The sequence below is a fragment of the Mustela erminea genome, chromosome 6, assembly GCF_009829155.1.
Source record: "Mustela erminea isolate mMusErm1 chromosome 6, mMusErm1.Pri, whole genome shotgun sequence".
NCBI classification, from domain to species: Eukaryota; Metazoa; Chordata; class Mammalia; order Carnivora; family Mustelidae; genus Mustela; species Mustela erminea.
Genome location: NC_045619.1, coordinates 81,834,129 through 81,849,335, shown reverse-complemented (window position 1 = coordinate 81,849,335; position 15,207 = coordinate 81,834,129). Strand labels below are relative to the sequence as shown.

General features: G+C 36.4%; 1 protein-coding gene across 1 annotated transcript in view; it reads right to left on the bottom strand.

Moving 5' to 3' along the window:
* Window positions 1-571: 571 nt before the first annotated feature.
* Window positions 572-15,207, bottom strand: part of ARID2 (AT-rich interaction domain 2) — a 164,814-nt gene continuing 150,178 nt past the window's right edge. Inside the window, exons 19-21 of the mRNA XM_032347964.1 lie at window positions 14,148-14,271; window positions 13,969-14,060; window positions 572-2,198 (exon numbers count right to left, since the gene is read on the bottom strand). Of these exons, the coding sequence (XP_032203855.1) occupies window positions 2,054-2,198; window positions 13,969-14,060; window positions 14,148-14,271 (361 nt within the window). The 3' untranslated portion in view covers window positions 572-2,053. The remainder of the gene's footprint in view (window positions 2,199-13,968; window positions 14,061-14,147; window positions 14,272-15,207) is intronic.

The window sequence follows — 15,207 nt, the reverse complement described above, 5'->3', positions numbered from 1 at the left end:
TTTTAGCGTTATTCACGTGATCTCTGTGGCATCTACTGAGTAGCCCCAATCTTGGGAGGTGGGCCAAGAATAAAGGCCACAACCCTCAGAAATGATGGTGGCTAAAGTTGGCTGACAACTCTCTTTAGCGGTCATTACTACACCGTAGAGTGCAGTGCCTGCAGGGAGAAATTAGATTTTTCCTTCAGTACCAGTTGACTCAAACTATTAAAAAAAATTTTTTTTATATCCAAACTGGGATCTTTTTACTCTAAGGATCTGCCCCTAAATTCAAGTTGAAGATCTGGGTGCCTTGTGGTTCTGAATGATGAATCAAAAAAACACAGTACTGAACAATCATCTGGCTTCGCTTTACATCATAACAATCGGAAAATATTTTCCATCTCCTGCTATCTCATGCAAATTTGTCACGTGAAGGACCTTTCATCTTTTCTCTATTTAACATATCATATTATAAAGGGACATGTAATTAAACAGGTGACTGACTGGACCTTGTCTTCAGCTAAATTTGGGCTTCTCTCTATATTTTTAAAGAATGTCTTAAGCATACTCAGAAATGAAGGACTCAAGAAAATGTTCAGTCTTTTATTTAAAAACTATAAACAGTCACCAAAGTAAATAAAGCCATTCTATAACATAAACTGTTAGGTCTATATTTTTTACTGCACATCCTAAGGACACAGCAGAAATGGTGGTTGGGAGGCCTTCCACATTTTTGGATGCTAATAGAACAGGCAATAGGCAGTTATAAATGGATACATTTCACGCTGGGGGTAAGAAGACAATTTAAGGAAGTGAGCAGTTTCTGAGCAGGAATGTGGTACAGTATTAAGAATGGAAGAATAATACAATAAAATTCCACACTATATTAAGATAGAAAAAGTAGTGAAGAAAATATCATACCTGCACATAATGCATATATAACACAGGAGAAAACCTGTATAAAATTCCATGTATTTAAACCAATTTACAAATACAAAAAATTCTGTCCAAGCTCTGAGCTTGCACATGACAAACGTTTACAGTGGATACATGTTAGGGAAAACCAAAAAATACCTTCAAATAGTTTTTCTTCTACAAAAATGACATGAGATATATTATTCCATACTCTTTCAGCCAGCAAAATGAGTTCTACAATTTGTATAATACAAAACAAAACAAAACAAAAAAAAATAAAAAAAAGAAAAAAGAAAAAAAAAAAGAAAAAAAATCACAGTTCCACAAAACTGTTTTGACTTTACAGCATCAGTACCTTTGCAGAAGTATTTACACAAATTTAAAGAACATTCATCCACTGCGTAGAATATATCACAATTACTTACAATTGACAGGAAAGTCTAGAAAACTTTAGAACCTACCAATAATGCTTCTAGGACACCACAGAATGTATTTCCAGTGGCTGCAGTGGCATGAAAGGTGTTCGTTCTATTCACAAATATTTACAAGATCTATTCAGACTGGTAAATTTTTATGATAATAAATAAGTGAAAATATATTGGCTCAAGTAAGAAAACCAAGCTACTGATTTCTAAACAAAACACACAATCCATAGCTAGATATTGGTGGCCCCCTCTGAGATCGGGGGTATAGGTGTGCTGAAATTTTTTTTTAATTATTCAAACCAGCTTAAACGGTTTTGTAAATATAAAAATGTGCTCCTTTTTGGATATAGATAAAAATATTTAATGCTTCTATTTCATCTGCTCATGTAGGTTTTACAATATTCCATGTATATTCCAATGTGGATGGTACTGAATTCTGATCATACCAGTTTCCATCAGGATTTATCAGATCTGAGAGACATCCTGCAGATAAGCTGGTTGACAATCCCACAGCAGTTTTTTTTTTTTCTTTTTCTTTTTAGGTTTTTTTAAACAGAGAACAAAGGGATTCGCTCAGAGATCAGAATACGAAGCTTCCTCTCAGCATCATGGGAGGAGATAAAATAATTCATTCTATGGTCTCTGTTCCATTAAGACTTGGTGCTTTCTTCAGTAACAGTATGTGAAATGTATGTGACTTTGAGTCCCCACTATAGAAGTGGAATTATTTTTCACTGCAGCATTTCTGAGTCTTTTTCTTGTTCTTTACTCTGAACTGTAAAATTAAGTTCATAAAGGCATTTGGCAAGGGTGGAGGAAGCTTCCATGTTACTAATGGCTAGCACTGATAAGTTGTTTTCATGTCTCTTTAACAATCTGGAAAAAAAATAGAGAGGTTCCAAGGTCAATGGTGAATCTTATGGCTTTTGCACATTTAAAAATGAACATTTTTTATTTCATTGAGAGGATGTATTCAGCACACTTTGGTGAATGGAATACACTATAAACTTATACAGATAAAAGATGTTTCTCCAAGCGTGACAGAATTTCCTTGTATCCATGTAGCGATTTTTTAGTGAACAAATGTTTTCACCACATACCACATACTGCTGCTTTTAAATACACTTTGACTCTGCCTGCCACTCTGTCTGCTTGTGCTTGTGCTCACTCTACCTCTCTCTCTGACAAATAAATAAATAAAAATAAAATATTTAAAAAAAAAATAAATAAAATAAAATCTTTAAATACACTTTGAGAAGCCACATGCATAAAAGATGGTTCAAAGAATGCTAGTAGTAATGTGGTCAGTTTTCAGAACAAAATGGAATTAAACCAGGAATTAATAACAGAAATTTGATTGGAAAATCCCCGAGTAAGTGATGTAAACAACACATGAGCAACACAGAGTTATGCATGGGTCAAGAAGAAATCTTGAAAGAACTTTAAAAATATTTTGGAATAAATTAAAAAATATATAGCTTATTAAAATTTGTGGAATAGGGTGCCTGGGTGGCTCAGTGGGTTAAAGCCTCTGCCTTCAGCCCAGGACATGATCCCAGAGTCCTGGGATCAAGCCCTGTATCGGGCTCTCTGCTCAGCAGGGAGCCTGCTTCCCTTCCTCTCTCTCTCTGTCTGCCTCTCTGCCTACTTGTGATCTCTGTCTGTCAAATAAATAAATAAAATTTAAAATAAAAATTGTGGAATGCCGTGAAAGCAGTGCTTTGAGGGAAATCTATAGCACTGACAGGATGCATATTATTAGAAAAGAAGATCTAAAATCAATAATCAAAATTTTCACCTTAGGAAACTGGTAACAGAAGAGCAAATTAAATCCAAAGGAAGTAGAAGAAATAATTCAAGGCGAAATCAATGAAATTGAAAAGAGGAAATCAATGAAACCAAAAGTTGATTCTTTGAAAATATCAATAAAATCAAGAAGTCTCTAAGACATGCTATGTAAGGAAAAAGAGTATGTATATAAATTACTAATACTGGAAATGAAAGAAGGAACGGTACCAAAGATCCCATGGGCATTAAAGGCAGTAAAAAATTAGTATGAATAACACTATGCCCACAAATTTGAAACTCCAGATGAAACATACCACTTCCCTGAAAGAAACAGGTTTCCAAAAGTTACACAAATTGAAACAGACTATCTATCTGAACAGGCCTATATCTATTAAAGAAATTGAATTAAAAAAAAAAACAAACTCCCAAACAGAAAGCACCAGGTTCAGGGATTCTCTGGTAAATTCTACCAAATATTTAAGGTACCTCAAAAAGTTAAAAAAAAAAAAAAAGAAAGAAATACCATATGATCCAGTAATCCCACTACTGAGTATTTGCCAAAAAAGAAATAAAAAAGCTAATTTGAAAAGATACGCGTACTTCTGTTTACCGAAACATTTACAATAGCCAAGGTATGGGAGCAACTGTGTCCAACCACAGATGAATGGATAAAGATGTGGTATATAAACACAACAGAGTATCACTCAACCATGAAACAAATGAATGAGATCTTGCCATTTGCAACAACATGGATGGATCGATCTAGAGGGTATTATGCTAACTGCAAAGTGTCAGAGAGAAAAAGACAAATATATGATTTCACTAATATATGGAATAAAAAAAAATGGAAAAAACAAAACTCTACAGTGTTTAAGAAACAATACATACTTCCACACCCAGTAAAGTTAGTACAGTATTGCAGGAAGAGGAGGAATCTGGGAAGCGACTGGTTTAACCTGTTCAATTTATAGATGAGTAATTTGAGGCCATCCTGAGGCACCCCAAAATGAAATGATTTTCTAGCTAAACAGCAGTAGCAGAATTAGGGAAGACCATCTGAGTATTTGACTTTTCTCCGTGGCACATTTCTAAATATGGGAAGACTGCCAGACATAATTCTGTAACAAGCTTAATTCATGCTTCTAGAAAATTCAGATCGTGTTTCTAGAGTAGTCAAATTTATAGACTCAAAGAGTGAAATTGAATTTACCAGGGGCTGGGGGTAGGGAGAAGGAAATGAAGATCAATGGTCATAAAGTTTCAGTTAAGCAAGATGAAGAAGCTTGAGAGATGCAGTGTGCTACACTGTACCTACAGTCAACCATAACATGTGATACACTTAATAATTTGTTATGAGGAAGATCTCATGTTGTGTCCTTGCCACAATAAGGCAAAATTAAATAAAAATTCAGACGTCAGAAAACAGCTGGAGAGAAATAAGATGGTTTTTTTTTTTTTTTTTTTTTTTTTTTTTTAAGATTTATTAGAGAGAGAGAGAGAGACTGGGAGCACATGTGTGTGGGAGGGACAGAAGCAGAGGATCTTCAAGCAGAGTCCCTCCTGAGCATGGAGCCTGATGCAGGCCTCAATCCCACAACCCATGAGATCATGACCTGACCAGAAACCAAGAGTCAGATGCTTAATCGATTGAGCCACCCAGGTGCCCCTAAGATGGTTGCTTTTAAGACATTTTTATATGAAAAATTATATTCTAGAGATGATTCAAGTTTCTTTCCCTTCATTAAGTGAAGCTTATCACTTGAAGGAGACATTACCCCTAAAAACAGCTATTTCTTTTTAATTTATAAGCTTAAAAAAGAAATTTTCTACCCCTAAAATTACAATATTGATGTGGCTATGTATATAAAGAGAAATTATAAAAGTGAGCACTGTTCAGCAAAACAAAACAAACTCACAAAAAACAGAGTGATGCTGAGGGGTGAGGAGAAAAGTGGTAAAAATCAGCCTGAAATGGAAAGATGAAATAGTTATATGATAAGAAAAGTGTAGTAAAATGTCAATGGTAAAAGCTAGATGATGGTATGTGTAGGTGTTCACTGCAAAATTATGTCAAGTTTACCATATAAGTGAAAACTTTTACATTTTTAAATGTTAGAAAAAAAATCAACCAGCATGAGATTACCCAAGAACTAGAGTGCCTTCATTAAAATTACTCTGGATAAAAGGAACTAAAGAGGAAGTAGCTTGACTTCTAAATTTTGAATGAACATTGTAGGGAAACAATTTATGGGAAAAGACACAGAAACTCAAAGCCAAAATTGAACACATGGGGATTGTACCATTTTTGCCATATGAAAGCAAAAGAAGAAGTAAAACAACTGTTTAGAAAAAAGAAAAAAAAAAGGAGATTGGGGCCCTTGGGTGGCGTAGTCGGTCAGGCATCCACTCCTGGTTTTTTCAGGCTCAGGTCATGATCTCAGGGTCATGAGATCGAGCCCAGTGTCCAGTCCCGCACTCAGTGTGAAGTCTGCTTCAGAGACTCTCTCCCCCTCCTTCCGTCCCTCCCACTCATGTCCTCTCTCAAATAATAAATTAATCCTTTTTTAAAAAGGAGATTAAAGACTAAGGAATTGAGCATCTTTCATGTTTTTTGGTTATTTTGATATCTGCTTTTATGTAGTTTCCATACTGTACATATACTCCCCAAAATGGCTAAAACTAAAAAATTTTAAAATTATAATACCAAGCATTGGCAAATATGTGGAGCAACTGTGACTCTCATACATCGCTGGAGGGAGTATAAATTCATAAAACCTCTTTGGAATTGTCTGGCATTATGCACTCAAGTTGTGATATCCTATGAATCACCAATCCTTTGTAAAGGCTCAATAGAACATATACAGATATGGCCAAAAACATGTATATGAAGCTCATAGCACCATTATTCTTAATAGCTCCAAATTGAAAACCACCATTATGCCTACCAAAAGTAGAATGGAAAAAACAAATTTGAGTATATTCTTAGAACAGAATTCTATACTGCAAAAACATGAACAATGTATTGCTACATGGAACACAATGATTCTCACAAACAATGCTGAATAAAAAAGCTAGTACAAAAGAAAATACACCATATGATTCTACTTATATACAGTTGAATCAGGCAAAATTCTGTGGTGTACCATCAGAGTCGTGGTCCCACTGAGGAAAATGGGATAAATTACAGGTGGGGAATCAGAGGGGCTCTGTGGTACTGGTATTCCTCTATTTCTGAACTTGAATCGTTGGTTATGTGGTGGTTTACTCCATGGTAATTCACTGGGATTTACACTTGTTTTTTAATATTTTAGGTATGATTTACTTCAAAAATTTATTAAACGAATTTTTAAATGAACTATGCAATTTCTAGAATTTTCTTCGGGAAAAGAAAACAAAGGTACATGCACCCACCCCTATGTTTATTACAGCTTTATTTCTAATAGCCAAGATATGGAAGAAACTCACTGCCCATCCACAGATGAATGGATCACAAAGATGTAGTGTGAGCATATGCATATGCCCACACATATTAGCATATTACTCAGCCATCAAAAAGAATGAAATCTTGCCATCTTGAAGAATATGGATGGACCCAGAGGATATAATGCTAAGTAGACCAAAAAAGAGACTCTTAAATACAGAGAACAAACTAGTGGTTGCCAGCAGGGAAGTGGGTTAGGTTAGGGATGGGTAAAATAGTTAAGGGGATTAGAAGTACACTTATATTGATGAGCACTGAGTAATGTATAGTAGAGCTGTTCAGTCACTACATTGTACATCTAAAACTAACACTACATAAATTATACTTCAATACTAAAAAAAATGATAAGGTGGGATCATATTATTTTCCCTCTATAATTAATTAACATTTGACTAGAAAAAATCTTTCAGTTGGAAAAATTTCACCAATTACAATAATTTTTCCACATGATAAAATGTATTCTTTTATTTTCATGTCATATGGATAAAACTAAAAAACTAAATTTAAATCATCAGGATGATTCTAAAGTAACAATTTTTTTTTAAGATTTTACTTTTTCTTTAGTAATCTCTACACCCAACATGGGGCTCAAACGCACAACCCTGAGATCAAGAGTTGCACACTCCACCAATGGGGCCATCCAGGCACCCCATAACAATTCCATTTTTGATATAAATTAATATCTTTTACTTCTGGAGGTTTTAAAAAATAAGCACTCACCAGATAAACAAAATATGCCTGTTTTGGTGTATAAAATTGTATTCTTTCAATTTCAAATTTCAAGGTTTTTTTTTTTTTTTTTTTTTTTTTAAAAGATTTTATTTATTTATTTGACAGAGAGAAATCACAAGTAGATGGAGAGGCAGGCAGAGAGAGAGAGAGGGAAGCAGGCTCTCCGCTGAGCAGAGAGCCCGATGCGGGACTCGATCCCAGGACTCTGAGATCATGACCTGAGCCGAAGGCAGTGGCTTAACCCACTGAGCCACCCAGGCGCCCCCAAGGTTTTTTTTTTTTTTGATATGTTTAATAAAGGATGAACATTGTATCGCTTTAATACACTTAATAGATAATGAAATATAATTTGTAAGCATTAGTGAAAACAATTTAAGACACAAATTAGCAGTTTAAATGCAGATTTTTCTCCATTCCCTCTCAAAACAGTGTCAAAATGAGTTAAAGAAAATTTTCAGAAGAAACTAAACCAGAAAGGCCAGGCACAGGACCAATGAAACAAAGACACAGTGAAGGCTGGGGGTGAGGAATCAATCAGACAAAAAACAGGACTGGGTGAAAATAACATACTTAACAGTGAGGTCCTCCTGGTCCCCTCTCCCATTCTGTTTCTATAGCAAGGGATTGACCCTCCTCCAAACTGTCTACCTCTAAAGGCAAGAAAATCAGAGATTTTTCCCTGGAGAAATAATGTCTCTCCAGAGACTGGCATTTGAAGGACTTCTAATAAACAAATTGGTTCATTCAGGGTCAAAATGGCCATCACCAGTGGCAAGTGAAGATCATGCCCTCAAAGCTTCTAACCAGCTTGCTGGTACTTCATTCTTAATATAGAAAATGAGTTCCAAATGCTCATTTGAGGAATTTAGAGGAAACAGAACTATACTTACAGGGAGCAGAAGAACAGGGTTTAATAAAATGGCAACAACTGGCACTCAGAAAGATCTCTTAGAAATGCAAGGAGAGCCTAAGTAAAAGCTCAACAGATTTGATGATAAAGCCAAAGAAATTTCCAGGAAATATATTAAACAGACAAAATGAAAACCAAGAGAGAAAAGAAAATTAGAGGATCAATTTATGAGGGTCTAGCATCCAAAAAACAGAAGTTCGAGAAATGGGGAGTAGAAATAATGGTTGACAGAGAATTAAAAAAAAATTGTTTTTCAAGAAAAATTCCCATTATGGAAGGACTTGAATCTTCTGACTGAAAAAGGATCCACTGAAATAAAATGCCCATTTGAATGATCACAACAGAACACCTACACCAAGACACATCATCATAAAACTTCAGGATAGCAGAAAGTAAGGTAAGAAAAAAAGATCCTAATAGGGGAGAAATAGATCACAAATACAGGAAAGGGAACCAGGATGTTACAGACTTCTTAAGAGCAAAGCTGCATGCTGGAAGACCTTAAGAGCAATGCCCTCACAGACTTCAAACAAACAAAAGAAGACATTTTGGTCTAGAATTCTAAATCTAGCCAAACTATCAGGAGTAAAAATAAAGACATTTTCAGATATGTGGGGTTTTAAAATTACTAGAGGATATATGCTTTAGTATGAGGAGGAAAAAAAAAATCAAGTAAAGGAAATAGTTCAGATTCAAGGAAAAGGGATTCAATATTGAAGGAACTCCCAAGGTTGATATACTGTAAATGGAATTATTCTCTTAATTTATTTTTCAGACTGTCCATTATCTTGTACAGAAAAGTACCATTTGATTTTTAAATAGTACCCAAGTATTAATTTGATAAAAGGCATATAAATCAAAAGGATAAATATATTATAATTCTTCAGAGCTCAGACTTAATCAGAATGGAGATAAACTGGATTTAACCATTTTACATTATTCAAAGAATCAGATTCTGAATTCCAAATTTTAAATATGCTGACATTTCATTTGGTTCAGTACACTATACTACAAAAATGAAGGTAAATTTCCACATATCTTCTGATCAACGTGCAATTTTCTTATTGCTAACAGAGTAGGCTTCAGTCTAAAAAAAAAAAAAAAATCATACCCTGTTCTTTATTCTACTCTCAGATGAGAAATCTCAACAGGGAATTATCTTTTGCAGCTAATTTCCTACACTCTCTTCTTCACACATGTTTTGCCAGATTCTGTCAGTATTCTTGCTAAGCAAAACTCCACATCACTGGAGATGTCTGAATGAAGTTCTACAGTTCAACCTTCACTGGGAGGATGAATGGTAAGAATTTAATGGATTGTTTTCATTCTTTCGATTCTGCTATTCTAAGATCATAATAACTGAAGATGCCAGAAGACATTTGGAAGGTTTAAATATAAAATAACAAAATCAATAAGAAAACAAAAGCAATAAAACAAAAACTTCTGGCTCAATAATTATATCTAACCCAAGTGGCTCTGCTACAGTTTGAATGTGAGGAAAAAGTGCTAAGAAAAAGTTATAAAATTACTTTTAGAATTCCAATTACTTACACAAATTCCAGATCAGAACCCTAGAAAAGAGTGAATTTTTGACACTTCTTTCCTTCCGCCTATCTATCAATCAAACACTTACTGAATTCCTGTACATTCCAAACAATATGCAAGGCACTGAGGACATAAAAATGAAAACCAACATTCAATCCCTACTGTCCAAGATCTCACCACCTGGCATGGCGATATGGAATACGTGAGGTGACAGAGAGTACCTATGGCGCCCTAGGTCAGAGGCAGGCTAGTGAGGAAGACGTCAGGTAAGGAAGAGGTAACCCCAGAGTTGAATCTCAAGGATGAAGAGAAAGAAGAGATTATCTACTACATATTAAGTACTGTGCTAGGTGTTCAGGCTCCAAAGATTACACAGAGAAAGTCTACACATAGGTTAGCGGGAGAAAAAATCCATATAAAAACCACTTCAAAGATTATTTACTTATTCAACAGAGCAAGAGAGCAAGTGAGCGAGCCTGTGTATGAGTGAAAGGAGGGGCGGATGGAGAGAATCCCAAGCAGACTCACGGCTGAGTGCAGAGCCTGACGTGGGGCTTGATCCCACAAACCATGAGATCATGACCTAAGCCAAAACCAAGATTTGGACACCTAACTGACTGAGCCATCCAGGTACCCCTAAAACCATTTACTAAACATAAAATTAATGTTATATCTCTTCAACGAATGATGTTGGGAACAATGGACAGCCACATGCAGAAGAATGAAACTGCACCACTTTCTTACACCACACTCAAAAATAAACTCAAAGTGGATGAAAGACCTAACTATAAGACAGGAAACCATTAAAATCCCATGGAAGAAAACGGGCAGCTAACTCTATGACTGTGGCTGGAGCAACTTCTTACTAGACACATCTCCAGAGGCCAGGGAAACAAAGCAAAAATGAAATACTGGTGGGACCTTATCAAGATAAATAGCTTCTGCACAGTGAAGGAAACAATCAACAAAACTAAAAGGCAACCAACAGCATGGAAGAAGGTATTTGCAAATGACATACTGGATAAAGGTCTAGTATCCAGAATCTTTAAAGAATTCATCAAAATCAACACTCCTAAAATCAATAATCCAGTTACAAAATGGACAGAGGACATAAATAGACACTTCTCCAAAGAAGACATACACATGGCAAACACACATGAAAAAATGCTAACATCATTCGGCATCAGAGAAATACAAATGAAAACCACAATGAGACACTACCTCACACATGTCTGAATGGTTACAATTAATAACTCAGAAAACAACAGATGTCGGTGAGGATGCGGAGAAAGGGGAACACTTTTGCACTTTTCGTGGGAATGCAGACTGGTGCAGCCACTATGGAAAACAGTGTAGAAGTTCTTCAAAAAGTTAAAAATAGAGCTACTCTATGACCGAGCAATTACACTATTAGGTATTTATCTAAGGGATACAAAATGCTGATTCAAAGGGGCACGTGCAGCACTACCAACAATAGCCAAATAACGGAAGAAGCCCAAATGTCCATCGACTGATGAATGGATAAAGAAGATGTGGTCACAATGGAATATTAACTCAGAAATCTTGCCATTTGCAATGACGTGGATGGAGCTGGAGTGTATCATGCTAAGCGAGGTAAGTCAGAGAAACAAATACTTAGGATTTCACTCATAAGTGGAATTTCAGAAACAAAACAGATGAACGTAGTGGAAATGAAGGAAAAATAAGATAAAAACAGAGAGGGAGAAAAACCATAAGAGACTCCTAACTGTAGAGAACAAACTGAGGATTGCTGGAAGGGAGGTAAGGGATGGGCTAAATGGGGGATGGGTATTAAGGAGGGTATTTGTTGGGATGAGCATTGGGTGTTAGATGTAAGTGATGAATCACTAAATTCTACTCCTGAAACTGATACTACACGATATGTTAACCAACTTGAATTTAAATTTAGAAAAACAATAAAATATTGAGAATGTCCAAAAAAAAATGTTACCAGACAGGTCACAAAAATAGAGAAGAATGAACTTGATGGGGAAGGGAACACAGCACAGGAGGCAGCACACAAAAGCTTCTATCTGAGCTGAATCACAAAGGGTTTCCAGATATTCACCAGGCCAGCATCACAGGGAGAACAGCATTCTAGGCAGGGAGAATAGTATGAATGTTGGAACCAAAGGTACAAAAGTGTGACCTAAAAGAGTCTAACTTTTTTTTTTAATATTTTACTTATTTTTTTGACAGAGAGAAGGAGAGAGATCACAAGTAGGCAGAGAGGCAGGCAGAGAGAGAGAGGGAAGCAGGCTCCCCTGCTGAGCAGAGAGCCCGATGTGGGACTCGATCCCAGGACCCTGAGATCACGACCTGAGCCGAAGGCAGAGGCTTAACCCACTGAGCCACCCAGGTGCCCTGAAAGAATCTAACTTGATTAGGAATCTGTATGTGGCTTCTCTGGGCTAAAACTGAAATGTACACTATGAAGCACAAGGAGGGTAGAGAGGAAAGCACAGTGAGAAAGGCAGTAAGAAACCGTGTTATGAATGAGGAAGGAAGAAGCTGGTGTTCTTGTATATTTCATATTTTTTCATTATTTCTTCCTTCATATTTCTTTCTTTCTGAAAAGCTTTGCTCATCTTTCTATTTGAATGTTAAGAATTTTTCTTATTCACCTGTGAGAACACAGGATACACTAAATATAGTAAATTTTGCATTGCAGATACTGTTGTTTAAACTTTAGTTTTAAGTTTTATTCATCTTTAATTTACAGAAGTTTGATATACTCAAATTTGTTGTGTTTTTTTTTTTTTTTCTCCCTTTCCTTTTGTATTTGGTACCACTGTTTTCATGGTGGGAGAATTCAGCTGGAAAGTTACTGCAAGAAACATAAAAGAACTAAGAAGGCAAGGTACAAGTGGGGGTGAGGGAGGAGAAATAAGTTAGATGCAGGATACATCTGGGAGATGGGACTACTAACATGTCTGAGGAGAAAAATGCAGAGAGAAAGTCAGTAGCCAGAAGGCAGGATGTCTCAGAAGATAATTTCTTTTTCCTTTTTTTTAGATTTTTGTTTTTATTTTTTTATTTGACAGAGATACAGAGAGAGAAGGAACACAAGCAGGGGAAGTGGGAGAGGCAGGCTTCCAGCTGGGCAGGGAGCCCGATTCGGGCCCGATCCCAGGACCCTGGGACCATGACCTGAGCCAAAGCCAGATGCTTAACAACTGAGCCACTTAGGTGCCCCAAGACAAGTTGTGGGAGCAAATATCATTCTTCATAGACAGATCTCTGAGGGCTATTCTCTTGCAAACAGAATCAAGCCCTAGGTCAACAGTGTGGGTTCCCAGAGTCAGGGAGGCCCAGGAGAGACAGGCTTCCTGCACCCCCTCTCCAAATGCTTTTCCACCTCTTCTGCATCTTTCTAGCTGCCCACTCTCAGAAGATAATTTCTTGACAAAAGAGCCCAAGGTGAGTCAGTTGAAGATGTAGAAGGAATACTAGAAAATTAGAGACAATCTCCAAGGGAGATAAAGTCCAAAAGGCATCAACAGAACTTTCCGCATTTGCTCTCTCAAGGATTAGAGTTACTGTTTCTACTTTCTACCGATCTATAAAATCCCAAGTTTTTCTTGCTTAAGTCCATTAAAAAGTCTGTTTGTTTTTTTGGGAGCCAAACATGCGGTTTGAACTCCCAACTCTGAGATCAAGACCTGAGCTGAGATCAAGAATCGGACACTTAACCAGCTGAGCCACCCAGGAGCCCCAGAAAGTCAGTTTTAAACTTCAGAGCATTAGAGTGAATCTTAGCAATATCTGTGACTCTGATGGCTTCAGGAAAATGCCAACCACCAAATTAAATTCCATCCTAACACCACACAATTCAAATGACACATGTTCATTTCCCAATTCACTCCCCCTCCCTCATAAACTTCTAAGGTTTCTCTTTAGTAAATCTACTCTTTGCTCTAAATGCTTTGGTCAGCAAGAAAATTAACCTAATAAAACTAATTAAAAGATCACCTTTCGGCTGTTTCAACTTCGACTTTTTTGGCTTTTAAGAGATCACGATGGCCTGACCTTGGCATAAGCTTTTGGACATATTCACAAAATTGTTGAGAAAAACAGTAAATAAAAATACAGATATCTAATCTTATTAACTTGCATGTAAAAGTAAAATAATCTAAATTCACTCAGGCTATGGAAAATAGATTACTCACCTGCGACCACATTCTGAATATTTACCAATATTTTTTAATATTAAGGCAGCTGTTAGTCGGATGTGTTTAGTTATTGGTCCCTCTTTTTCATCCTTAAAAAGAAAGGAAAAGAAAAGAATAAAGATCTAAATCATACAGTGCTCACACCTTTACAGGTAAGGCTTTCAAGGCTTGCTTACTGTAAAATCTCGAAAGACAAGGTTTCTTGATCCTCTCCTAAGAGCCATCAGGGCAGCACTGGGATGATTCACAATGGCCTTCTGTGCTCTAGGAGTTGAGCTTGTGCCCCCTACAGCAGGCTGCCTAAGTTGAGGAGAGAGAGAGAGAGACTGTTAACACAATGTTACAGACAGACTGACAAGGATGACAAACCTGCCAGCCCCTAGGGTGGTTACTTTGAAACTGGATACAGGATAAATCAAAGCTCCCATGACCCAGCATTAATGTTTACTTTGTGTCAGGCTAGGCAAGGGGCTCTTAGTATCAAGGTGAAGCTGCTAGTCTTATTTCAAATCTAACCATTTTAAAGCAAACAACAGCTGTTCCGGTGCAGTTCATCTTTAAAGTTACTGTGCCAGTAAACATGCAATCAAAATCAATACAACAAGCTGTGAAGTTCACATCCTTGAATGTAATGTGAAGATTTTAACAAAGAAGAAAATAGTCTACAATTTGAGTTGCAAGTTATTTTTACTAAACAGTATCTGAGAGTAAAATAGTATTAACAAAGAATGTGTTGATATAGGGATAGGTTATCCAGAAAAAGATAACCTAACATGACAGTAACAAGAAATTATGTTAACCACTGTATTTCAAACTATTACTTTGTTACATCATTGTATTTGTTATCAATATTTGATAATACCAATCAATCCTTTCAGTGTATTTCTACTGTCCTTTATGAAAGATACAGAATGGAGGGAGTGCAGAGACAGATTTTATATAAAAGATTCAAACTATGCCAGATTTCCTTGGTCAAGGAGAAAACAATCAATATCCGTTGCATTCTCGTGAGGCAATGGCAGGAAGAGCTGTGAGTCGCACGTGAGGAAATGTAGTCTGGCACGCCGACTACCCGAGTGACTTCGGAAATTCCCACTTGCCCCTCTGTGCTTCAGGTTTTGGAATGTAGGGTGATTTCTGGCACTTTTAAATATAAGTAAACTAATTCTGAATGTAAAGCAATCTTAAAATTGTAAACCAGTTCACATCCATATCTAGATATACGTCTACAGATAA